This window comes from Rhea pennata, chromosome 3 (assembly GCF_028389875.1).
Source record: "Rhea pennata isolate bPtePen1 chromosome 3, bPtePen1.pri, whole genome shotgun sequence".
Taxonomy (NCBI): Eukaryota; Metazoa; Chordata; class Aves; order Rheiformes; family Rheidae; genus Rhea; species Rhea pennata.
Genome location: NC_084665.1, coordinates 5,204,911 through 5,230,389, shown reverse-complemented (window position 1 = coordinate 5,230,389; position 25,479 = coordinate 5,204,911). Strand labels below are relative to the sequence as shown.

Genomic DNA, 25,479 nt, shown 5'->3' with positions numbered 1-25,479 from the left:
ATGTCTGGAAGCTGTGAGTTATGAAAGCAGGTGGTGTTAAAGCCTGGGTTAATTTAACAATACAGCAATTAGAAAAAACATGTTGCCTTGCTGGCTCTTCTTCCCTGGTACTTGGAGCCATCATATTCTGAATGAAAACATCGAGCGAGAACAAAGCAGTGGATAAATTATCTCTCTGCCTGGGCCCAAACGAACATCCCCGTTCTGTCCCCGATTCACGAGAGCAGAGCTCTCCAGTAGCCCAGACTGAAACTCCTGAGTCGAGGGGGCTGGGAGGCATCAGGCTTTCTCCGCATACAGATGCCTTTTCTTCTTCCTTTCACCCTGGCATTTAACTCCTTGCTGCCCTGCGTCTTGGCGTATGCTGCTGCAGAGGTAAACGCAACTGTGGAGCACAGAGCAGATGACAAATAAGCAGAGGCTAAAAATAAAACAAATTGGGAAATGAAACGAAAGATCCCAGCGTAGCATGGTATTAAATCCTTGAATTGCATTAGTCTGAGTGGAAAGTCAGAACCTGTATCCAGAGATTAAAAATAACGCTGCCTTTGTGAGAGTAGGGAGAATGCCCACTAATTACTGGTTTACACGAGAAACGCAGAAACATGCTGAAAAAACTGGCTCCCAATACCAGTTGCTGTATCATAATCTCCTGGCTCCTTTCTTGCCTCGCTAATAAGAAGTAAGACTAATTTAACTTTTACAACGTCCCAAATCTGTGGCTATGCAATTCGGAGACTTAATAAGATTCTCCTGCCAAGCCAAGAAAAGCTTAGTGGTTTTTTGCTTACTTTCTTCTTCTAGGTTTCAGTTTCAGGACATCTGTGCAGTGGCAGAGACTCCCCCCCGCCCTTGCCCCTGTATTTCATCAGGATTACTAACGTCTCTGATTATATGTGTAAATTGGTGGTACTGGAGCTGGATAAAATCTCTGGCATCTTTTTTTTAGAAAAAAGGCTCTTTTTGAGACTTGCCAATTTTTTCTTCTAGGGAGAAAATAAAAATTTTGTTTTCAGCATATTGAAAATGAAAGACTTCAAGATTTTCAACTTGAGGCAACTTTTCATTTTTAATTATCTTTGGAGCTTGCTTTTGTGAAAGGCTGAAGTCAAAGTGAAACATTTGTTTCAGTTGACCCCAAGTGAAGTTTTTTTTCCTCACTTTTTTCAGGATTGCCAGTGAACCGAAAAATCAGTTATTCACCGAGCTTTATATACCATATACTGATACAAACTTCAGAGCACCCCGGTGACTGTTTATGTAGTGCAGCTGCTGCTAAGCTCTCCATTTATATGTTGGTAAATTATTATGCTTCTCAGGGTTGCATGAGATAGTAAACCATCAGTAAGCGCCTGTTTTTTTTTTTTTCCCTTTGGCTAACAAGGAGGCAATGTCTTACAAAATACATTTCTAACTTTATTCTTGCTGCATGGCAGCTATTAGCTTTGTGGGCTGATGTACAGTTGCAGGACCTGTTTTATGCAGAAGGCTGCACGAGCCTCTTTGGAGCCTTTTGGACTGCGTTAGGAGAAAGGTGCTAGGCGTTAGGAAACGTGCTAATGCAACGGTGCTGAGCTCGGTCTCGTTCGGTGAATAGGCATACTTCAAAAGATCAGTGCAGTAAGGAAGGAAAGATAAAGTCTCCAATCGCAGGGTCAACCACAGTCAAATACCACGTTTGAAATGTGCTTGCTTTATGGTTACTTTGGGTGATAGATGCATGAAGCTCTTTAAAACAGGCTGTTTTAACCCTTTCCAGCAGAGCGTGTTTTCCTGGTGTAGGTGGTTGTCTTTACCCAGTACGGGGCATTCGGGAGCAGCGGAGCCAAACCACCTGGCACGTGGGAGCTGTGGGAGCAAATTCCGGATCCGTCCCTGCGCGACGGACACAAACGCTGGGCCAAAGTTGTCGGTCGCTTTGCCGGCGAGTCTCGCTCGCCTGGCGCGGGCTGCAGGGGAGGCGGGAATCGCGCCAGGCGCGGGTTTGTTCCTGCCGTTGGTGAGCTCAACCTCGCTGCGTCTCGGGTGAAGGCGCTCGGCTTCCCCAGCGGCGCGGCGAGCGAGCTGGCGGCGGCGGGATCCCTCGGGGCCGCCGTGCCCTGGAGAGCTTCCCAGCGGGGGCCGCAGCGCCTGGTGCTGAGGGGCCAGCGGGCCCCTTGCCCGCGAGCCCCTCTCCTTTCCCTCGCTGCCCCGGGGAGCTGTTTGCTGGGCTCCCGTTTGCTCCCCTGCTGCCGGGGCTGGCTGCCGCTGAGCCGTCCCCAGGCGTCCCTGCAGCCTGGCGCCTCCCGCTCCCTTTGCCTTCCCCCTCCCGCCCGGGGGTTAGTCAGTCCCCGCGTGTCTCTGCTCCCGGGTGTGGGACCTGGAACCGGTTGAACCAATTCATAGCAAATGATTCACCGGCCGCCTTTCGGCCCTCGCTCTCTTCCCGGAGCGTCTGTCGGCAGCTTGCAGTTTTTCAGCGCGCGCGAGCCGTCGCTCCGCATTGCCGCCGTCCCCAGAGCCCCGCAATGCGCCGGGGGCTGCCCAGGCCCCCGGCCCGGCTGCACAAACCGTGATCTGAATAATCATACAAACTTCTGCAACTCGCCCGGGATGTCCTGGTGATCCCGGCCTGACCGGAGGGGGCGTCTTGGAGCTGCTCCGGCGCTGCTGGCGGCGGTGGCCCAGGCGGGGGTCCGGGCAGCGCTGGCCTCGTGCAGGGCGCTGGTGTCCCCCGTGCCGGAGACGGCGAGCGGAGCGCGCTGCGAGCCCGGCTCCTGGCCTGCTCCTTCCCTGAAGCCCTCTCCTTTGCAAGGTGGGAGCAACCAGCTCCTGGAGCAGCAGACCCAGTTTTCCCTCCCCTGCTAAGACCACTCAAGCCAGTATGGCTGCAGGGATGGTTTTGAGTCGAGGTGCTCACAAAGTTTCTCGGGGCAGGAAGTGGCCAGAGGAGCTCTGCCCCGGCTGATGCTTGAGCCAGGCTGCCTCGGGCGTGTGGCTGCCGCGGGCTTTGCTTTCTCCCCGCTGGCGGCACTAGTTTAGCTCAGCTGGTCAGAGCGTGGTGCTGATGGCACTAGGGAGTGGGAGGTGGGGCGGCCGCCGGCTGCCGGAGCCGTTGGAGCTCAGGGGAAGCCGCAGAAGGGGTGAGAGCCCGGGCCAGGCCCGCGTCTTGCCACCTGAGCTGGAGTATCTCCGTGCCACGGTGCCCCAGGCGCCGGCCAGCCCCGCTGCACATTTCTTGGGTGCAGCCCCCACATCCGTTTGTGTCTCCCGCTGGGGGTTGTGGGTTTGGGTCCAGGCTCTGCTCTCGCTTTCGTGCAGCGACAGCTGAGCTCGGCAGTTCAGCTCTCTCGATCTCCCCTACCCCGGCGCAGCCTCAAGCCGTGTCCTCAGGGCCTGACGCGCGGAGGTTCGTGCTCGTTTCGCTCGCAGCCCGGTCGAAGGCAGGGCGCCCTGGTGCACCTACGCCGGCTGGTCGCGCTCTTTGCAAACGGAGTTACGGGACCCATGTTGTCCGCGCTGGGGCTTGGCGCTCCTCAGGGGTGGGAGGAGAGCTCGTCCTTGCTCTGCAGCCGGGGGGCGGCCGGCAGAGGCGGAAACAGCTCCCGGTCCCGGTCGAGAGCGCTGAGGCAGCCCGGCCGAGGCAGGCGGAGCGGCCGGCCGGCCACCGCAGCCGGCTCTGCCAGCAGGATCGCGCGGCACAGGACGGTTCAGTCCTCACGTGAGCGGTGGAGCAGCGTGCCGGGGAAGGCAGGCCTGACGTTGCCCTGCCCGGCATGGTCTGCCAGCAAACTTCCAGGGCTTCGTAGCTGGTTTGTGGGTGTTTTTCTTTTTTCTCCCCCCCCCCCCCCCCTCTATTAAATGCAGTTTGGCACAAGCACAAAATCCAGGTCATCCCGCTCGCACCAGGAAGGGAGACTTAAAGGCAGCAAGTAGTGAAGGCCGTAGGCCAAATTGCGCCAAGGAGGGAAAGCGAGGGGAGGAGCGGTGGGAGGGGGAGGAAGCCCTGTGAATAGGGGGAAAAGGAGAGGAAACGGGGAGAGGAAACCAGTGAGGGGAGAGCAGCAAGCGGTGGGTGAAGCAAGACTGTAGCGGCAGGGAAGAATGAAAGGAAATCCTTGCAGAAATTGGGGATTTAAAACCTCTTCCTTCTCATGGGCGATGCGCCTTCCCCTAGCACGTGCTCTAGGTCTGGAGATGTTTGGGGAGGGATCAGCTGGGTATTTGGGGCTTAGCTTTGGGGGGAGGGAGAAGGAAGGGGACCCAAAACAAAGGCCCCCGGCCAGCAGCCCCTGGAGCATGGATCCTTGAGGAAGAGCTCCAGAAGCTGCTGTGCCTCCAGGCCCCCTCCCTCTCCCTGTAGCTCTTCCGAGGGGAGGGGAGGACAAAACGCGATCTCGCTTGGCCTCCTGCCACCCGCTGAGGCGGTTGCTTCAGAGGGGAGAGGAGCCGAGGCAGCTAACGCGCCCGAGGACTGGGCAGGGAGGAGAGGAGCCGGCGACGGCGTGAGCGGGGCCCTGGGCTCGTCGCAGGAGGAGCCCAGAGGAAGAGGGTGTCGGGGGCGCAAAGCGGGTGCGCGGGTGACGCCGCTGGCTGCGCGGCTTGGGGAGCGCCGGCGGGCCCCGCTCGGCCGCGGCGCGGAGAAGCTGCGCGAGGCGGCGTCTCTGGCCGGGGAGCGTTTGTCAGGCGCTTTTCCCTCCCCGGTGCACCCGGCGACGCCGAGACGGGCTGTGCTGGGAGCGCGCCCCTTTGGCCTGGCCAGGGCCGGCAGCTCCCGCCTCGCTGGCAGCGCGCACGCGCTTCGCCCCCGGCCTGGCTCGGAAGCAGGGCGCGTGGGCTGGAGGCGAGCAGCCCCCTCCGGGCCGAGGGCGGTGGCAGGCGCGTGGTGGGGCAGGGCTGCCACGTGCTGCCCCTCAACGCCACGGTGCCGCCGCGACCGGGACGCCTGCTCGAGCGAGGGGAGCTGCTCGCAGCCGGCTGCGGCGCCTCTGCCCGGCCGCCAGCCCGCCGGGGCTGCCGGCGCGCGGCCGCTGCCGTTGCGCAGCGCGAGGCCGGCGCTTCTCGGGCGCCGGGCTGAGCGAACCAGCGAGGAGGCCGGCGGCTGGCGCCCCGCGGGTGCAGCCGCAGGGCGCGAAGTCACGGAGGGGCTCAGGAGCGCCTTGCTGATTCCCCCCAGCCCTGCGGACCCCGTCGCTCGACAGCCGTCCGCCTCCCGGGGGAGCAGGAGCGCAGAGAGGGCGGAAGCTCCCGCAGTTCGGGATCCCCTTCGTCGAGTGCCGCGGGCTCCGGAAGCGGGGCCTCGCCTGGGGGTGCTGCCCGGGAGAGGGACTTCTCCCGCCGGTTTCTCCCCGCTGGCCTCAGGGAGGTAAACGGGGCGGCGGAGCCCGCCGGCCTTCAGCAGCGTCGCCGACTGCTGGGCTCCCGGCTCCTCCCTCCGCGGCGCTGCGCGGGCCTCAGCGGTCCTGCGGGAGGGAGAGGGGCAGGGAGAGCCCCCCGGCGCTGCCCCTTGCTCTGCCCTTCTGGGGAGGGAAAGAGAGGAGCCAGAACTTATTTTAACTGTTTATTGTATAATATAAAACTACAAAAGTAAGACTGCTCATTTCCATGTACATTTGTCCAATTCTTTTTGATTACAGCCCATACCTACATGTGAATACAGTAATCTGGTTTCAGATGTATATGTCTGTAATATTGCATAGAAAAGGCACAGCTCTAAGGTCTGTGGGAGGGGGAGGGAAGGGGAAACACGGCCTTTTTTTCTTTTTTTTTTTTCTTTTTTCTTTTCTTTTTTGACAATAACAAGCCCTGTTCAAACAACCATGCACTGACCATGTCACACTATTTACACCTTTTCCAGGATCTCAGCCTTTACAGGCTCTAATACGGATTACGCTCAGAACTAGACAGGAGTTTAGGTTGGGATTTTTTTTTTATTATTTGCAATTTATGTTTTTAAAAAAGGTTCCAGAACTTGCATTAGGCTTATTTTCAGGAAAAGTGCTTTAAAAATGAGCTAATTTCTTTTAAAATGTTCAGTCTCGTTGATTAATAGAAGCACTGAAAGCAACTTGCACAGAAGCAGGATCTTGAAACCTGATGTGTTTAAAAAAAAAAAAAAAGGAGAGAGAGAGAGAGAAAGAAAGAAAAGGAAACCAACCCTGTAACAACAAAAAGTTCACAAGATGCTGGAGTGAATTAAACCGTTTGTCAGACAGGACCCATTACCATTTACTCAATTTAATTGTGATAAAAGTGTAAACTTTGGATTCATAACATCATTGTGTTTTTTTTTTTAAGCAGTTCAGGCTATTAACACACAGCGTCGAGGGGAAAAAAACCAAATTACCTTTTCACACGGCCCGCGTTTGCTCTTACAGCCATCGCTGCTGGCAGCTCGGGCCCGCCGCGGCGCGGGAAGGCGGCGGCTCGGCTGCGGGGCCGAGCGGGGCCGGCCGGCGAGCGCCTTGGCCGCCGCCGCCGCGGGGAGCCGGGCAGGGAGCGGCGGGCGCCCCGGGCCCGCGCCCTTCCTGCCGCTTCCCGGAAGGGCCCGCGGAGCAGGCGAGCCCGGCGGGCAGCGCGTCGCCCGCGCCGGGCCCGGTGCCCGGCGTCTCGGTCCCGCAGCTTTACATTCCTACGAGCGAATACATTCCTACCATACATTCTGTACATGTCACGATCCGGAGGGTGTTAGCTTCACAATAAAATAAATATATTTACAGAAGGAAAAAAAAAAAAAAAAAAGAATAAATAATTTACGAAAAAACAAAGAAAAAAAATCACTTCAAATCCAAAGCTCCCTTATTCTGCTCCCATCTTGTCAGGCCATTGCACGTGCGTGCCGCTCTGCCGCCCTGGGGGCTGCGTGGGGCCGGGGGGGGGGGGGGGTGCAGTGGGGCCGGGGGGGGGGGGGGGGGGCGCAGCCACCCCAGGCCGCTGTGGCGGCCTCCTGCTGCCCCTGGCACCCTCGTGCTGCCCCCGGCCCCCAAGGGTGGGTGGGGGGGGGGGGTGAGCAGTTTGAGCTGCTCTGCAGGCGCGTGAGCAGCAGACAGCAGCGCTCTGAACACAGACCAAAAAAAAAAAAAAAAAAAAAAAAAAAAAGGCATTTATGTGAACTTTTGTTTACCATATGGTATCTGGTTAGGTACAGAAGTAACCCGAAAAGAAAGGGCAGCGCTCGCTTACCACAAATCGGGTTTTGGACACGGGCAGCGCAAGTGCTTCCCGAGCGGCCCGGGGGCTGCGGCCAAGTCGGCAGCGGGCCCTCGCGTCACTGCGGGGGGCTGGGGGGAGGAAATTACCCCCCCCCCCCCGCAACCTGTTTCGCCCCCAGCCCCACGTCTCACCCTGGCAGATGAATTGCCAGAAGCATTTCGTAACTGGACATGACACACTGCGGCTAGGTGGGGCGGGCCTTCATTGCAAAAAAAAAAAAAAAAAAAAAAAAACGGTTGCTTCTGTACTGTGTCCGTGTGCACAGCTATGTTCTGGCTATCTATCTGTCTAGCTACGAATAAATACATAAATATATATATATATATATATATATATATATATTTATGTGTATATATATATATATATAGCCTGTTTTAAAGTGCCAATTTATTTATTTTTTTTTAAATGCTGCCTCCTTAAAAGGCAGACAAGACCCAATTTCATCCACGACAAGAAGGGAGCAGAACTGACTGAATATTGCCAAATGACATCATAAAACATAATTTAAAATTTCTTAAATAAATATAAAAGTTATTCCTAAAGAAGCCATAGGCATGTCAACAATATAGGTTGTAACCGGCGCTCAACAGCTAAAGAAGTACCATTGAAAAACTAAAATGCCATAGCAACTCCAGCAATAGGCATGATACATTGCAAATGTTTTTTTTCTTTTTTCTTCTTTTTTTTAAATTAAATGTACACCACAATGAACTTAAAAAAAAAAAAAAACGCTATTGGTGCAGTAACGAGAAGACTTCTCAGGTGTCACGGGGAACGGGACCATGCATAGAAAGCTGTGTCTGTGTATTTGTTGTACAACAGGTCTATAAAGTGTAAAGCAGGTAACACAGTTGTCGCTTCGCGAGCCCACGCCCGTCCGCGACGCCGGGCGCTGCACCGCGGGCGGCTCCGGCGCCAGCAGCGCAGGCGGGAGGTGAGCGGCATCGGCGCCCGCCGCAGCGCTTGGCGCGGCGCGGGGGCCGCGGGCGGGCGAAACGCCCCCGCCGGGGCGCCCGGCGCCCGCGAGGCTCCGCCGCGCCGGGCTCACGGCTGCTCCCCGCCGCCGGCTGCGCGCAGGCGGTGGAGCACGGGACGTGGCTCTAAGGGTCGGGGATCACAGTAGTGCGCAGTGGGGACAGCAGGGAGCAAACGCCTGCGACGCTCCTGCAGAAGCAGCTCCCAGCCCTTTCTTAAAGCACTTCTTTTGTCTGCATTCAGGGAAACCAACTGCAGGCTTATTTGATCCAATTTTCTCTTTGCACCATACACATATAAAACGTTACAACTCTGTATAAAAGTACAAGTGGTTCTTGTACGTCTGAATTATGCAGGAACTATGTGAGCAAATCCTATCAAAATAGCTATTTTTTTGTGTGTATAAACAGCATTTGTTTTTAGAAAAAACAATATCATAAACTGCAGAATCTGTACAAAAATATAAAATAAATTTGGGCAGCAGTTTCTAAACAGCCATGTAAATGCAACACTTACTTACTTAAAGAGGAGCAGGTTAATGCCTCCAAAAGGCTGAATTGCTAAGTCAACCTATACAGGGCTAAAATGGTACTGAGATTATCTAAATAATAAATTTCTTTTACCTCTTGCAATAAAACTTATAGAAAAAATAGACAAATATGCACATGCAATTTACAGCTTTCCCCAACATAATCCTTGTGCTTAGCTTTTACAATTTTTTTTCTTTTGTAATAACATAACATTGTCTACAATACATACTCTTTCCTAAACCAGGGTATTCGGTCTTCCTTGAGGAACCACTTTAAAAAAATACATTAGAAGTGGTCATACATGGATGAAGGCACTCCAACTCTGCTTCAAGCAAAAACTAGTGTGATCCTTTTCTTTGCAAAAAAGGCGAGCAAGGACGCATGCACAGTGCTGTGAATCTGGGGTGGGAGGGACTATGGAAACACTACCAAGTGTATATACTGGTACTCAAAAAAAAGAGAGAACGAGAGCGAGCGAGCGAGTTGCTATATTTTAAGACCCAACAAGCACCTCCATTATGTGATCCAGTTCTGTGAGGTCCATTTTGAAAGGCTGATTTGGAGTTACTGGTTGGCTGCTGTACGGAGCAAGAGTTTTGAGGAGCTCATCTGCGGAGACGGGGGCCATTTTTGAGGCCGCCCCCGTGGCAGATGTGCAGGGGTCAAAATCATACATGGACGTATCAATGTCAGCGAACAGGATATCATCCAGGGTCAAGTCTGTGAGGAAACCTGTGGAAGTCGTGATCTCAAAATTGCCAGGCAGCGAGTCCATGAGCTTCGGCTCCGCCGGTCTGCTCTCCGGGACGCCCTCGGGCTTTTGCACGCTGCACTCGCTGGCGTGGTCTTTCGAGTCGCCCGCTGCGGTTTCGGCTGCTACTGCTACGGCCTCTGCGGAGGTAGGTGCCGGACAAAGCTCCTCGATTTCGTCCAAGGCTGAGGAGAAGCTGTCCTTTACTGGCTGGAGAGCAGGAGGTGGTAGTTTTGTCGGACCGTCGTGCTGGACGGTCTGGGAAGTGCAAAAAGTGTCGTCCTCGAGCAGCGAGGCGGGGGTGAGGCAAGCCTCCAGGGGCGTAGTGCTGACCAGGTCGGGCGGGAGCAGGGGCTGGGCGGCGAGGTGGCTGAACGCCGGCTGCGCCTCCCGGAAGCTGTCGCCCAGCGGGTCGGCGGGCTGCGACGCCGTGACGAACACAGGCCTCAAGCTGCCTTCTTGTTTGAGTTCCTCCTGGATTCGCCTCAACATGTTGTTAATTAAAACTGTCTTTTGCAAGCTTGGCTCGGTTAATGGCCTGTGGTTATAAAGTTTCATAAGGGAAATGTTGAAGATAGTCTGACGCTGTAAGGTGTAAGACACCTTAGAGGGACCGTCAGTGGGAGACACCACTTTGCCTTCCAGCCCATCTTCATGCTCGTCAAACTTCCGCTTTCCTCCTTTCCCCAACATATATCTGCAAGGAAGGAGAAGAGACTTGTGAAGGCAGCAAGGCCGCTCTCGCTCCTGCCGGCAGCGCCGGCCGCCGCCCCGCCGCCCGCGCCCCCTCCGCCCCCGCGGTCCCGCCGCAGCGCCAGGCTGCCCACGGAGACGCGCTCACCCGCGGCCGCCCGCCCAGAAAGCAGCGGCAACCTCAGCGCAGAGCTCTGGCCCGCGAGTTTTGAGCCCAGCTGAGGTGGTTCGTGCCAAGCGGCTGAGGCAGTGTTACGGCTGGGAACGCACACATAATGCACCGAGGTTTTTACGACCACATTTCCTTTTTTTATTTTAAAGTGCGTTGGTGGGGAGAAGGGGAGCAGGGTTTCTCTACTCGGAGAAACATCTCTGCAAAGGCTGGAGATTCAGCTCCGCCGTTCCCGCTGCGGGCGCACCCGACTCCGTGGCTTTACGTGAATGATTACATACGGACCACGCTACCACGGCAAGAAACGCAGTTACTACACTCAGCACAGAAGCAGGAAAGTCGCAGATGAAGATGGTCCATCAGGCTGTTTAGCCTCATCTCCCTGATACATTCCCCTCGTCATCCTAGCACCTTCCTCACTCAGGACTACCTCCAGGTCTGGTTTCTTCTGAGGTTGGTGGAGAACAGAAGATTGTCTTAGGGCTTTTTGACAAAGAAAAATCAGCGTGAGCGCACATGCTTTTCTCGAGGTCAAAAAACCAATTTTGAGGAAGGTCACAGCAGGAATTTTACCAAACTTCCCCAGGATCACACTCATTTCTGAGCTGAGAATAAACCGGGCACTTCAGTCTCCAATACCGTCTCTTCCACGGTGCTGCAGAGCACCCGGTCGGACGAGCCCTGGTTTTGGCACCCGTTGTTTCTGCGGCAGGTCCCCTGGGCTGCACTCGCAGAAGGCCTCGGAGAGCGGGGTGCCCCTCGTCTTGTGGGGCGCACGCTGGCCTTCGCTCGCACATCTCCCGCTGGCAGCGGCGAGGGGCTGCCGGGCAAACCACGTCTGCTCTGTGCCCGGGATCACAGAGAGCCCCCTTTCGTCCAGGCATCCCTCCCCTGTCCCGTCCCCCCCACACACACCGAACAAAACACAATAAAACGGCACGAGGATTTCTGCCTTAAAAACAGGCAAAAAGTGGAAGATGCTTTCCAGCCCCAGATACCCAGGGGAGAAGTTGCAACAGGCATATAAATAGATTTTTAACCCCAAACCTGACTCCTCTCATAGGAGCTTTATCGTGCGGCTATCTCCTAGCTATCGTCTAGGAGACAAAACTTGCCTAGTCCTTATTTGAGTGCAGCTCCCCGCTCCTCCAGCGGGATCTGTGCCTGCAAAATCACTGCACCAGGCAGGCCTAACCCGATTTGCTCGTCATACCCCGGCCGTGCGGCCAGACAACGTAGCTGAGGATCGCAAACGGCCCCAGGATCGCCCGTCAGACCTGAAAGCAAAAGGCCATTGCAGCACAGGAGGCGACAAAAGAAGTCGAGTTTCAACGTCAAAAGCAAACAGCTCCGAAAAGCAGGGTTGGCTGTTAAAGCCAAAATCAGATCGGGCGAAGGAAGTCTTCTCTGGTTAAAAATAAATCCCAAATCCAGATCATTTTCTAGAATATTATGCAATTAGAAAGAGAAAGGCGGGGGGAGGGGAGCGAGCCGCGCGGAGCAGAGGAGCGGGCCGGCTGCAAGCCAAGTTTCCTGGCCAGCGACCAGCAATCCCCGCGCCTGGAATCTCGGGCGAACGGGAACGCCGCCACCGGAGCCCGGCTCCCCCCTGCTCCCCGGCGTCGCCGCCGCGGGGCCGGGCCCGCGGGGCCGGGGCGGGCGGGCGCTTTCTCGCGGCAGCCGTGCTCTCGAGGGACCCGCTTCCTCCTGCTCCCCCTGCCAGCGCGGCGCTAGCCTGGCACGAGCGGAAAAGCCTGCCCGAGCCCGGCACGGCGTCGAGCGAGGCCTGCGTCAGGAGGAGCGCGGGCAGCTTGCTGTCCCTTCCCGCTCTCTCCTGAAGACGTGCCAACGCTCCTTCCGCAACGCTCTATTTAAAGGAGGCATTTTTTAAAGGCTTGGGGACTGCAGGAGGTTTGAAGTGTGTCGGGCTCTGCAAGGAACGTACAAGAATATCCACGGGGCGAAGCAGCCCTTTCCCCCCACGATAAGGGCGGCGGGGGGGAGGCATTCGGGCGGCTGCGCTCAGCCCTCTGCACGAGATCGCCGATTAATTTGGTCGGGGGACGTTGGCCTGCGTTTCTAAAACCCCACGGAGCGGGCTCCTGGGACGCGTGCCGAGGACCGAGGCGCCGGCGTCCAAAGCCTCGTGGGGACGAAGCCTGCCCTCGGCAGAGAGGAGAGGCGCGCGCGCACCTGGGAGAACGGCCCCGCTTCTCCGTCGTGCCTGCGACGTTTCCGCGTGCCACCGCTGCGCCATCGCCCAAGTCTTCGTTGCAAGGGAACTCGGCGCAGGGAAGCAACTGGATATGCAAAGATGGAGGGGAAAAGCGATTTGGTCATTTCACCAAAAAATAAAAAAAAAATACTCTTTAATGTTATTTCTCAAAGGCTTTTCGCAGTTTAGTTTAAAACATCTCTCAAAACTGAAGGCTTTTCTGGGAAATCAGTTCCACAAGCCACTAGTCCCTCCCCGCTAATCGAGACAGATGGGAAGGGAAAGAAAGAAAAAAAAAAGAGGAACATCGAGGGGGATGGCGGAAAAGGCTCTTTAAGTCACACTGCCACTTGCGTCTTTATGCCACCACCTCAGGCAGGCTAAGGGATGAACAGCTTAAGACAGCAAGTAGCACCAACGCTACAGTTGCTCCAAAAGGCCAATGCGTAGAAACTAACAGGAGAGGCCGACGCAAAAAGCGCAGTTTAAAGCAGGACCGGGGACTTTCTGAAATCTTGGATAATTAAAACCATGGTGCTTTTTTCAAAAAAAAAAAAAGTGCAGGGGGAAACCCAAGGGAATTGAAGATCAAGCACTAATGGAAACACACACAAAGCCTCCACGCCGCAGAGCGTTAGGAGCGCACAGGGCTCGCTATTTAACCCCCCGTCGCAGGCGCAGGCGCGCTTCACCAGGGCGTCTCTGCCCGGCCCACGCTGCAGGCGCTTTCCCCGCCGCAGGACGCCCCAGCGCCAGCGCCGTCGGCGAGGCCCGCAGCGGGACCCGCGCTCGGCCCGGACAGCGCGGGAGCGGGAAGGGCCCCGGCCGCGCGCGGCAGAGCGGCCGCGTCCCCGGCAGGCGCGGGCGCGCTCGCGGCACAGCGAGGCGGCTCCCCAAGGCTCCTGGCAAGGGGGAGCGAAGCTGCCGCAGCAGCTGGGCTCCTTGCACAGAGCAATCCTCCTCCCACCTTTTCAGCCGGAAAGGAAGGGAAGGGGTCGAGGGGAGGGCCAGGATAACTCCGGCACCCTCGCCCAGCCTCACGGAAACCCGAGCAGGCCCAGGTGGCGAGCTGCAGCGCCAGGATTCGCGCAAACGAGCTACGTGGCCTTGGGAGGTGATGGCCAGCACGTGATGAAACTCCCCCCCCCCCCCCCCGTCCTCGAAGGCTTCATCTTTCGGCACCGAGGTTCTGAAGGCCCGGCAGGGCAGCATCCCCGGGCGCGGGGACAGCGTGCGGCGGCGCTCAGGATGCGGCAGCCGGCTCCCGGCTCGCACAGCGCCGGGCTTTTTGCAGGGCTGCTTCTCCGGATCCGACACAGATTTTACGTGTTGGAGCTCAAGGTGTCCACGCTGCCGGGCGAAGGGGAGGATCTCTGCCAGCCCCTGGCTGACCGGTAAGAATTCGGTCTAATGTCACACGTGAACAAGAAAAGGCAAAACCTCCCACACCCCCTCGCAACAGGAGGTACATGGAGCAGAACTGTGCTGGGGTTTCCAGTAACTAGTGCTCAGGCTTTCCCATCTTACAAGTTTTGTTTGTTCTGATAAGCAAAACGTTTTATTTTAATTCTGGCTGCCGTTCTTCGGCTGAAGGAGGTTTAACAAGCGCTTACAAAACCCTCTTTTAGGGTCAAAAAATGGGCCTCCTGGGCAGCTCTGTGTTTCTGTGCCTGCAGGCCCTCTCCGCGAGGCTGGCAGCGCCGGCAGGAGCTGCACAAGACGGGCAGGTCTCCCGCGTTTCGCGGGGCCCTCCTGCTCTTCCCCTTCCCTGGGGCGAGCGGGCGGCCCCGCGCCCTCCCAGCGGCGCTGGGGCAGGCAGCGAGCCGAGGCGCAGCGGCCTTCCCCGGTCTCTGTCGCAAACCGAGAAAGGGGAAGCCGCAGCGGGTGACTCTCGGAGGGCGGGCGGAGGAGGGCTCAGCTCGGGGCAGCGCGACGAAGCCTCCCCGGCGAGCAGGAGACGAGGCCGCGGAGGCCGCGCGGGCCCTCGCGTCGGCCGCCCGGGACGCGGCGCAGCTCTCGCCGGGGCTGGCTTGGGTGCCGGCGTCTGGAGCCCCGCGGTCCCTGGGGGAACGTCCATGTTAATCAGAAAGTAAGGTGAAGCCTTCCCCAGCAAATCAGCAATGCAATTATAAAGCCAGTCAATAGAGTAACGCCAGCCAACGTGTTCCAGCGATATTTTGAAACTGTAACCTGATCCTACTGTTTCCATCCTCGTGCCTTGCCTCCTCTCCCTTGTTGCATACTGTACTATTTGAGGCCCAGAGGGCAAAGCAAGCTCTTGCTGTTTGTTAATGATCAGAAACTGCGTTTGGAGCGAGAGCTCGGCGTGCGCCGCCCACGCTACTTTCTTGATAGCTTCTTAAACTCGCAAACTGTCAAAGCCCAACCAGAGGGCTGAGCTCCGAGAAAAACAAAAATGAGCCAAACAACCAAAACACGACTAAAGACTCCACCTCTGTCTTTGGTCTCCAGCTCATTTTTACCATGCTAAAAAAAGGCAAAGCCACAGTCGAAGGCAATCACTGACACTGCAGTGTGTTAAGTCCTGCAGGAAACATATGCTTCTATTAAATTGGAAACAGTTTCTAATGCTGTCAGTTTGCTAACTGTAACGTGCTCTCTCGGAAGCAGCAGTTTTAGTGTTCTTGACTTTAGTGTTCTGCACACACGAAGCAGAGTACGTCTGATAAATCTGGAAGGGGCTCCAATGCATGCAGCCGAGAATAAACTGCTGCCTCATTAAGTAATTGTTTGGAAAAAAGGAGAACAGGTTTCCTACATTACAGCCACGTTATTAAGGGTGTTTATAATATTAGAAGTGCTATTGGTGCAGCAGAAATTAGTACAAGTTTAAATCAGATTAGCCCTCGTCAGCTTGTTAAACCATAAAACCCAAAGGTGAGCCGGGCTGCAGAGGGTCCGCGCGTGGAAAGCCGCCGTGCACCCCAACACGGCCGCCGCTCAGCCCGGCACTCTCGGCACGAGCGAGGCGGCGCGACGCAGCCGCCTCGCATCCTGCGGAGACGAAACGTTCATTCGGAGTAATTTTTACGCGCTTACAGGAAGGCGATTCTGTTTGCTGGGAAAAGAAGAGGTTTCAACTCCCTGACCAGAGTGATTTCCACCTCGGAGCACTCGGATGGCCAAAAACGCCAGTTCTTATGTGTGCTGCCTTCCGACGGCGGCCGGAAGCGCCCCCGGGATGCAAGCGACACCTCGGCCGGCCTGTCTCCGCTCTCGCCGGTAAGTGGAAGTTTTAGGAAGCCAGTTTGTAGTTTCCTACAAGTGCAAGGCTGCTTCTCCTGGGGTCACCGCCGCGCGGAGCCCTCTCCCCGGCCCCACGCCAGCCCCCAGCCGGGCCGAGGCTCGGCGCTTCCGACGAGCCGCACCGAAGTTACGCCGAGCGAGCGGCCGGCCCCAGCGCCCAGCCCAGCGGGGGGCCGGTGGCAGCAGCGCCCCGAAAGCCCCCGCTGAGAAGGGGTGTCCTGCTCGTAAACCGAAGCCAAAGCACGGCCTGGGCGATGGGGGCGGCGTACGCGGGCGCCGAGCGCCGTCTTCCCTGGGCGCGGATCCCACAAAGGCCACCGGGAGCTGCGTGCGCGTCCGGGGCAGGCCGGAGCGCGCGGTGCCGTCGAGGGAGGGCTCTCCTCCCGTGTCTGTAATTGCCTGGATAGAGCCTTTGCTTTCAAACGCGCTGGAGAGGCTTTTCCCCAAAGATGTCTTGTTTTTCTCCCCTCCCCCCCCATGTTGCAGACCCTTGATAAATGCATGGGGGAAAAAATACCCACCCTACTGTAGAAAGAGCTGAATGGTTTGCCAAAAAGTAGGTTATTGCTCTGAAAACAGTGCTGAATAAATTATCACAGTCAAACTGAAAAGCAGCAAAAGGGGGGGGAGGAGGGAATGGGGGGGGGGGGAACTCTAAAGAAATGTATACTGGAAAATGCAAAACACATCCCAGCAATGAGAAGTCATTTTAGTTTGCGGCCTGCAGGTTTTTATTTGTTCACCAGTTTCTCACTACTGAAAGTTGTAAGAGGAAGAAGAAGAAGAAAAAAAAAAAGATTATAACGGAAGGTGCTTCCCTGGCACTTTGTAAAGTAGCTGTATTGTGTGTGAGTCGTTTTCAGCTTTTTTTTTTTTTCTTAAATGAAACAAACACAGCCCTGCAAATAAGTATATTCTTCAAAAATCAAAACAACAAAAAACCCCACCCCCAGCATCTTTTAAAGAGGTGGAAAAGCTGTTAGACATACCCCCGCCACCAACGGGAGCAGAGAGAAAAGGCAGTTAAAGTTTGACACGCAAGTTTGCTGAGACGGTGCTAAGCGATGTTAGACAAGAAGGTAACTGCTGCTCTCGCAAGCCGGCGTACTAAACCCTGCGCCTTTGTTGAGATACAGCTTGTGTTTTCACATTCCCTGAAGGAGCCTTCTGCAAAGCTGATAAAGGGGACTTTGACCAGCCTTGAACTATTCACAGCCTGTAACAGCTACAAGCTAGAGACAGAAGAGATTTATTTTTTTCATAGCACCTGTTTGATTTCACAATAAAAACTACTATAGCAAAGCAATTCCCTTAAAAACAGGCATCATTTGATCTCTGTAACTTTTACATCTCGTAATTTAAATGCAACCGTTATCAAAGAAGTCATCTGAAGTCATACAGGGACACTCTTTTTATAGCGTACTTTAACAACGTATGTATCGAATCCATATTCAGAAGCATGCTTAGTACAGGTCAATTAGCACAGAACGCTCTAAATTTAATCACAGCGTATGCCTTCGGGAATTGGGGGGTGGAAAACACAGGAGAAGAGAGCAGGAAACAGAAACGAAGTGTCCAAACCTTCACTTTGCAACCCATTCACCTCACCCAAGATGTTACTATACTAGTTTCCTCTACAACTGGAACATCCTGTGGAGGAAAAAATACATAAATAAAGGAAAGGGAAAAAAATCTAATGTAGCGTATATATATCACGCAAGTTCCACTGACAGCTCAGAGAAGCCAAGCAGACAACACAAAGCTTAGGTTGTACTTTATGCACACAAAAAGATAATATACCTTTTATTCGCTTGTGCAATAAATCCTGTAGGTAGAGGAGGAAAGGGGCAGGGAGGGAGTTTGCCTAGAAGAGCCAGCTTCCCAAAGAGATGGAGGAGGAGGGTAGGAGAGCCCGCACGCTCGATCACAGGAGGGTAACAGGGGCAGGTTGCCGCTCCCCGGGACAGCGCGCGCTAACGCAGCGCTGCTCCGCGTGCCTCTGCCCGCAGCGGGGAGCAGCGCAGCCCGAGTCGCTCCCGCCGCCGGGCAGGGGACAGGCAAAGGCGCGAGAACCGGCGGGCAGCGAGCCGCGCTGCCGGGGGAGGCCGCAGCAGAGCGGATTCTCGCTCGCACGCGCGCGCAGCGCCAAGAAAGCAAAACGTTACCACTATTCAAAAAACACACTGTGGTTTGTGCATGAACGCCAGCCTCCTATCTTGATGAAACGTGCGTTTTAAAAATAGGCAAATTACACGCACACACGTGCGCACATGTCTATTAAATGCTTCTTCCGAGGGTGAAAAGACTGCCTGCAAAAACACAGGAAAAATAAAGCGTTTACGGAGTCACCGGAAGATGACGATGTATTTCTGAATTCGGTTTTAAAACTTGATTTTGCAGCTACCTGAAGTTCAGACAAAGCTGCCTCCAGGCATCTGAAACTCGTCAGACCTGCTGTAGCAGTTGTACAGTCTGCTTCAAATATGCCCTCCACGCTCCTTCCCACCTCCACCCCAACATATATCCGCATAGTTTACCTCCAGTCATGGGTGGTTCTTTCTAAAGCGCAGTTCACTCAACCTTATTGCCTGCCTGGCACACCAGGAGCTTTCCAGAGACCAGTGTTACAGGCTGCCATAAGAAGAAGTTTAGAAACTACTAAGGAAACAGTCAGTGGTTGTCACATTTCTATTAAAGGTGAGCGTGGATAAGACAGCACGACCGCTTGCGGGAAGGCTGAAAACTCTGGATTAAGACGACAGTTTTATTCGTTACAGATAATCCCGGCAAGTTTCAGGGTGAGCTTAGCTCTTTCCGCCAACTCAGAGTTCCTTTGAAAAAGGAACTTCTTTCTTCTGCTACTTCCATGTACCGCCCAGGTTTAAAAATAACATTAAACAGCCCACATTTGCACTTTTCTGTTTTGCATTCTTAATATACTCAAGTAGATTTTTTCATTCTAACTTAACTGGAAGCAGAAGCTGTCAGAAGAAATCCAATGCAATTCAGCGGTGCAGAGCAAGCAGATAGGCCGTGGCTCCTAATAATTACACCGACCGGGCCAAAGCCACTCCGCGCTTCACCCCAAAGCCACATGAATGAGAATTTCCCCTCTGAACCCTCCAGCCCTCCAAAGGCCGGGCACGTTATAGATCGGGAGCGGCAGGCGTTACGCGGCGATACCTTCGGCTCCTCCGCGTACCGAGCAGAGCCGGGCCCCCGACCCGGCCCCTTCGCTGCGAGGGCGAGGCTGAGCTCGCCTCGCGCGGGACCCCGAGCACGGCGTTAACATCGCTGCCCCAGCCGGCACCCGCAGCAGCTCCGACGTGGCGGCGGCCGCGCTGAGCTCCCAGCGCTCCCACGCTGAGCCCCCGCGGCTCCCAGGGCTCCTTTCGGGCTGCCTCGCTGCTCATGCCGACCTGAAGCCATTTGTGAGCCCCCCGTCCGGCCATCCCCTGGGCCCCCGCAGACCGGCCCGGCTTTCCCTTGGGAATGCCCCCGGCCCTGGCACAGGAAGCCCCTGGAGCCGGGGAACGTCCCGTGCTGCCCACCGCCGGCCGGTTGGACACGAGCCGTAGTGCCGCGGGCCCTGGGGCGCCACGGGCTGCAGCGGCGCCGGACACCGCGGCCCCTTTCTCCCACCAAACCCTCTGCTTTCTCCCGGCCACACGTTTGCCTTGGATTCGGTTTCGCCCCACTTCCGAGCGCTCAGGCGCGAGGCGAGCGCGGCGCTAACGGCAATTTCTTTCCCCACTTGTGTTAAACAGTCAGCATGGTTATTTTATTTATTATTATTTTCTTTTTTTAGTGTTTCCACTGGTAATGCCGAACAAACCCAAAAACCTGGAGTCTCCATTACAGCAAACAAAAATTGACTTTGCTTATAAAAGAATTAAAGATCTAACAGTCGTTAACAGGGTCTCTCCGTTTACAGGGAACTGGCACTTCTGTGTGACAGTACCTGGCTTTTCTGGCTGATGGAAGTTTAGAAATAAAATGAGGGGTAGAAAATATGCAATTATCCCTCTAAAGAAAAAGAGCACCATTACCACACTGGCAAATTCCATTTTCTATAAACTATTAATTAGCCCGAGATTCATCTGCACTAAAGAGCCATGCTAACTGCCAGCGTGCTTACATTTAAACTGGACCTTGCTCTTTTCCTTAGTACATTCATGATCTTTGGACTCAGTCACCAAAGGCTGCCGTTTCTGGCACCAGTGCATTTCTTTTTTTCTTTCTTTTTTTTTTTTTCGGGGGGTGTGTGTGTTAAGGAACTGTTGCAACTGGAGCTGTCTCCTCTTGAGCCACTTACACATATAAAACTGACTCAAAAGAAGGCGCACCTCTGCTATGCAGACCTTATAAAAAGAAAGTAAGACTACTAGAAGACTACTCACACTTTCAAAATAATGCATTCTCCTTGCTTGACAGATTACACTTTAAAATGTTACATAAAAGCAAAAAGAGTCACAAGTGTTTTGGATCACCTGTCTAGTGTTAGCACTCTTGGAGATGAGCTGTGCCAGGAGTGTTTTACATCACTGCAAAAAGAGCCAGAGTTCCTAAAAAATAAAAAATTTTAAAATTCCCCAATGAATTATATATTTGAAAAATAAAAGTAGCTTATGTAAATGATGGCAAAATACTTCAAACTAGATATTGTATAATATCTGTTGCACTTCACAGAGGTTGGAAAAAGAGCTGATCTAGAATACTAAATTTGAGGTTTTCCCTGATACCAGTACATTATCTCAAACTTCTTGATGCCTTTCAGGCAGACAATTCACATCCTTGGATTATTTATACCATTATTTCCACCAAAACACCGAGAAACAGTATCATTATTTCATCCTTTCCTTAAAAGCAGGTGTATAAAGGAATACAATTTCATTTCTTAATAAATCAGCACCCACAGACATATTTAATGCTGTTTCAGACAGCTTCACCTACAGACTAAACCCGAAGTGCCTCTGGCCAGCAAGTTTCTTTCTGCTTGTTTTTAATCAGCTTCAGAGAGAAAGAAAAGAGTCAACAGAAAACAAGCGGGTGGTTTCTTTTGCTACCAACTTAAACGCAAGCAGGATCAGTCACAAAAGGAGGAAAACCTCCAGCTGTCAGGCTGGATGCTGCAATGCTCGCCTGGACGGTGGGAGCGTTCCCTAGGACACGCTCCAGCATACCTGTTTGGCAGCGCAAACTGCTAATCCGCCTCCCGTCTCCACCACCGCCACCAGCTCTGTAACGTCAAATCAGATTCAAAAGATACCGCCTCGTTATGCAGAAATGCATGTGTTTTTTTTACTTCAAGCAGAAAAGGCTGCTTCAAGTTTACCCTGTCTAATCTTTGGAAGCCTCACATGCAGAGGCAGCAGCTCCTTTTAAGAAAGCACAGGCAGTCCGCATACAGCTTGCTTTGCCACGTGAAAGCTCCCTGCGCGCTGTGATGGCGAGCGAGGAGCCTTTGCAAATCCCGTACCCCGAGAGAAGCCCGTGAGATCTAGCTCTGAGGAAGGCACCCTCATTCTGAATACCTGACGCAGGTAAATCTGTGCACGTTGGAGAGAAAGCCGCAAACTGTCATTTCAACTCCCGCAAATAGGAACCGCTTTGTTTGAAACAGGCAAGTGTGAAACTGATGTTAGGGGGCAGCCAAGCCCACTGTCACCAGCGCCTGAGTAACAACATCTGCGGCGGCGGCCAAACCCAGCAGCCACGGAGGGCGGCGAGCCGCGCTCTGCTGATTTCACAGGCGTGAGGTGAGAAACGCCTGGACTTTCATGATGCCGAGAGCTTTGGACTCTCCCGAGCACAGACGTTCGCACGCAACAGCTCTGACGCGCCGTGCTGCAGTTTTGGTTGGGGGCTAAGTGCCCCTCGGGGCGGGGAGGGAACGGGCAGGCGCACTTTGTTTTACGCCAGCAGCTGACCTGTAATCGGCCACCCAAGGGTCCGAGAGGACAGCACGTGAGCCCCTCCATAGATCCGGACCAGTAGCGTCCCTGGGTTCGCGGCCAGCCAGCAGGTAATTGCACTCCTGTTTTAATGCTTAAATAGAATTTATGGCTCAAGATTCTGAAACATCAGCATGAGTAAAGCAGAAAACTCTCTGAAGGAAAGGAGTACTGCAAAGAGTTTGAGGTTGAAGTACCCCCTTTCCTCCCTCGGATGGAAGAGCTTCCCAATAAACACCAACAGACTTATTTTCACACCGTTTCCAAAAGGCTCGCAACGTTGTTCACAAGGCTCCCCCCGCCAAAAAGCATGCTTCTCCCTGCCGGCAGGGCTGTCAAGGAAGACCCAAGTGCACTACCGCTCAGGAAAAAGCCACAGTAATCCCCTGCCCCGGTGCCACGCTCACAGCGACCCAGGCAGGTGCCGCAGAGCCACCTGGCAGGCTTGCCCCGAGGCAGGGAAGAGCCCCCCAAGCCCCTCAGCTCGCCTGGCACGAAGGCGCGAACTTCGAGGGGCGCTCCAAAGCCCCCGCCGCTCCCGGGGAAGCGCAGCGCGAAGCCGCACGGCTGAGCCGCCGCAGACGCGGAGGCACCAGGGCGCAACCGGCGCCCCGGCCCTAAGCCGGGCTCCCGGAGCGCCCCCGCAGGGCCGGCGCCCCGGCCGCGCCCGCACCTGCCGCCCCGGCGCCCGCCCGCGCCGCCCGGACTTCCCCGGCCACTCGCCCGCTCCGGCCGCGCCGCGCCGCAGGCGGCTCCGGGGAGCCCGCGAGGGCGCCGCTGCCGCCCGGCCCGGCCCGGCGCCCCACTCACCGCATGCGGCTCCACCGGAGCCCGGTGCCGGCGACCGCCAACTCTCGCCCTACAGCAGCTCCATATGTCGCTGCCCCGGCGCGCTGGGAGGGGCTGCGAGAGGAGCAGCAGGAGGAGGAGGAGGCAGGCGCAGGCGGCGTGAGGATTTAAGCCTCCGCTCTGCCCCGGCGGCTGCGATCACGCAGCATTATACAATGGAGGAGGAGGATAGAGGAGGAGGATAGAGGAGGAGGAGGAGGAGGAGGCGGCCGAGGAGGGCGGGGGCGGAGGCGCGGGGAGCAGCCCGGCTCCAGCACTTGCCGCCGGCGCTGACGACAGGGGCGGCTCCGGCGAGCTCCTCGCCCTCCGGCCGCGTCAAAGCCCCGCCTCGGCCGCGGCCTTCCCCCCCGCTGCTGATGCTCCTCCTCCTCCTGCTGCCCGGGGCTACCTAAGGAGCGCGCTCCCGGCGCCGCGAGTGGCCTGCGGGGACGGAGCGCGGCCCCGGCGGGCGCCCCAAGGGCCGCGGCAGCAGCCTCGGCTCCCGGCGCCGCCGGGGCTCAGCGCCGCCGGCCGGGCCAGCGCCGCCCGTGCCCCACGCTCAAACCGCTCGGGGGCCGCGTGCGGCCAGCCCTGGGACGAGGCGGGCTCCGCTTCCCCCTAGGATGCTGAAAAGGGAAAGAACGATACTTTCAGGGGAAGAGCTACTGCCTACTGGAAACTGTATCCATCCAAAACCTACAAAGTAAGAAACAATTAGCACAGCGACTCTGCCAAAGCAGGAGGAAATTCAGTGAGGACTTAATATTTGTTTTTTGCTTTTTAATTATAATTGTAAAGGCCCCATACAACCGGAGTTTTAAACACCCAGGCTGGAACTGCGGCCGATCCTGTGCTGAAGCCATTAACACAGGAGGAAGGACGAGGAGACCCCCAAGCGCGGGGGCCTGGCCCCGGCGGTGGCCTCCTCAGAGCTTGCCCCTAAGCGCCCCCGACCGCGACGCAAAGGGAGCCCTGGGCCGGATTTGCAAACCAATTCACGAACCACGTATTGAATTTTGATACGTGAATTTGTCGGAAGTCGGCAAAAATTAAAAGTAGAATTTCCTCTGGCTGGATACTTTCCAGCAGATAAGGGTACTGAAACGGTCCTCCTGCTCAGGGAAACAAGTCTCTTCTCAAAATTACAGTAATCATTAAAAAAAAAACCTACATAAAAGAAAAATCTTCATTTTCTTGAGGGCCTGAACAGAGCGGGTATGTGTCTGGTGGGCTTTGGCATTCTCAAAAGCCCTGCAGAATATTTTCACGTTTACAGCTGTGTGCGTGCATGCCTTATCCACCTAACTTGGGGGTCACATTCTGCTGTCCCTCACACTGGTACCAAAGCAGGACAACTCCGGGGACCCCCCCGAGTTCACCCCAGCACAGCTGCGAGCAGAATGAAGCCTTCCTCAGTCACGGCGCTGTAAAGCCTCGCTAGCCGGCTCGCCGTCTGAAACGCGCGTTTGCCCAGCGTGCTTCAGGCACGAAGGCTGCAACGCACGCGGCTAGCGAGTCTCACCCCTCCGGCACCCAGCGCAGGGCTCCTGTCACGCGAAGAGGGCGAGCAAGTCCGACACGAGCTGCATACGTGTTATTTTAGAGCAACTGCATTAGGCCAAACAGTTCGTTACAAGGCTGGAAATGTTTGCTGCAAGCTGGGTCGCTCCGGGTTTGTAAGGCAGCAGAACGTGGTGCTCAGTATCTCTGCTGCGGGCGCACCCGGCCCCGCGAGGCCTGCGCTCTGGAGCTCAAAGTCCACAGCAAGCTCACAGCCCGTGCGCTCGGGTGCGCGCGTGCTGCCGCCAGCGCTGCGGGCAGAGCCACCGATGCTCGCTAAGTAAGCAGCTGGGCTTCCTTCTCCCACCCAAGGCCCCAGTCTTCCCGTTGTACGCTCCGCAGTAGAAGGCCTGAGCCCTGACGTATCAGTTTGGAGCCAGTCTAATGCTACCGACTCTTTTAGGCTGCTCCAGTTTTACACTAGCCTAAAAGAAAACTCACAGCCCTTCAGCTTCCTACTGTAACTCCCCGGGGCCTTTCCTGGCAGGAGTAACTCAGACTGTTCCTTCTAACACGGCCAACACAACCTGCCTCCATACTCAGAACCGCTGTCGACCGGGCACAGGTCACGGTGCAGGTCAGCACGAGGGGAGCTCCCACCCCCGCTTTAAACGCCGCAGAGCACCGTCGCCTCAGCACGAGGTCACACCACACCGGGCAAACAATCCCGCCGCTGGCCGCTTCTCGCCTCGCCTCGCGTGTGATTTAACGCGAGCTTTTGGGCCAGGAAAGTCAGCACTGCGGCTCCAAGGCCAGTCTGACCAGAAGGGGCCCACAAGGCCCAAACGCGGCTGGTTAAGCGGGGAAGCAGCCCGCAAGCGAGCCCTGGAAGGCGGCACAAGGACGCGCGTCGGCAGAGGCTCCCGGAAGCGGCGGGGCAGGGAAATGCCTGTGCGCCTCTGCCAGGCGGAGTCACCCCAAACGCATCGCGTTTCGGATCGGTGCACGCGAGGTCTCCTCCCCGGGAGGCATCGGTGCAGATGTGATCGCGCAGCCCTAGCTTTCACGCAGGCCGTAAAACAGCCCGTCTGCTAAAACGTGAAGGTGATACACTAGAAGCGAAAGAACTGACCTGCATTTTTCTGCGGGGGAGCTGACCTGACGTAGGTCGCATCCACACTCCACGCTCAGCCCTGCCCTACTGTCACTGAGCAGAGATGGTCAAAGCTTGCCTCTGCCATACTCAAAAACGCCCCTATATTAAATAATTAACAAAAAGCAGTCAAAGAATGGAAATATTGGGGGAAGGGGAGCACACAGACAGCTTCTGAGAGCAATTCATTAGAAATATCCCAGATTGCCAGGTAATCTCTGGATATCGACATGTGTGCTAATTAGGCAAC

The 25,479-nt window shown here is 55.6% G+C and overlaps 1 protein-coding gene across 3 annotated transcripts in view; it reads right to left on the bottom strand.

Moving 5' to 3' along the window:
- Nucleotides 1-9,168: 9,168 nt before the first annotated feature.
- SERTAD2 (SERTA domain containing 2) overlaps nt 9,169-25,479 on the bottom strand; it is a 72,091-nt gene continuing 55,780 nt past the window's right edge. For 2 of the 3 annotated variants that reach the window (XM_062573472.1, XM_062573470.1), the window contains exon 2: nt 9,169-10,144. In XM_062573472.1, coding sequence (XP_062429456.1) covers nt 9,190-10,140 — 951 coding nt within the window. In that variant the 5' untranslated portion in view covers nt 10,141-10,144 and the 3' untranslated portion in view covers nt 9,169-9,189. Of the gene's footprint in view, nt 10,145-22,558; nt 22,679-25,479 lie in introns of those variants that run through there. The other variant, XM_062573471.1, reaches the window with a different exon arrangement.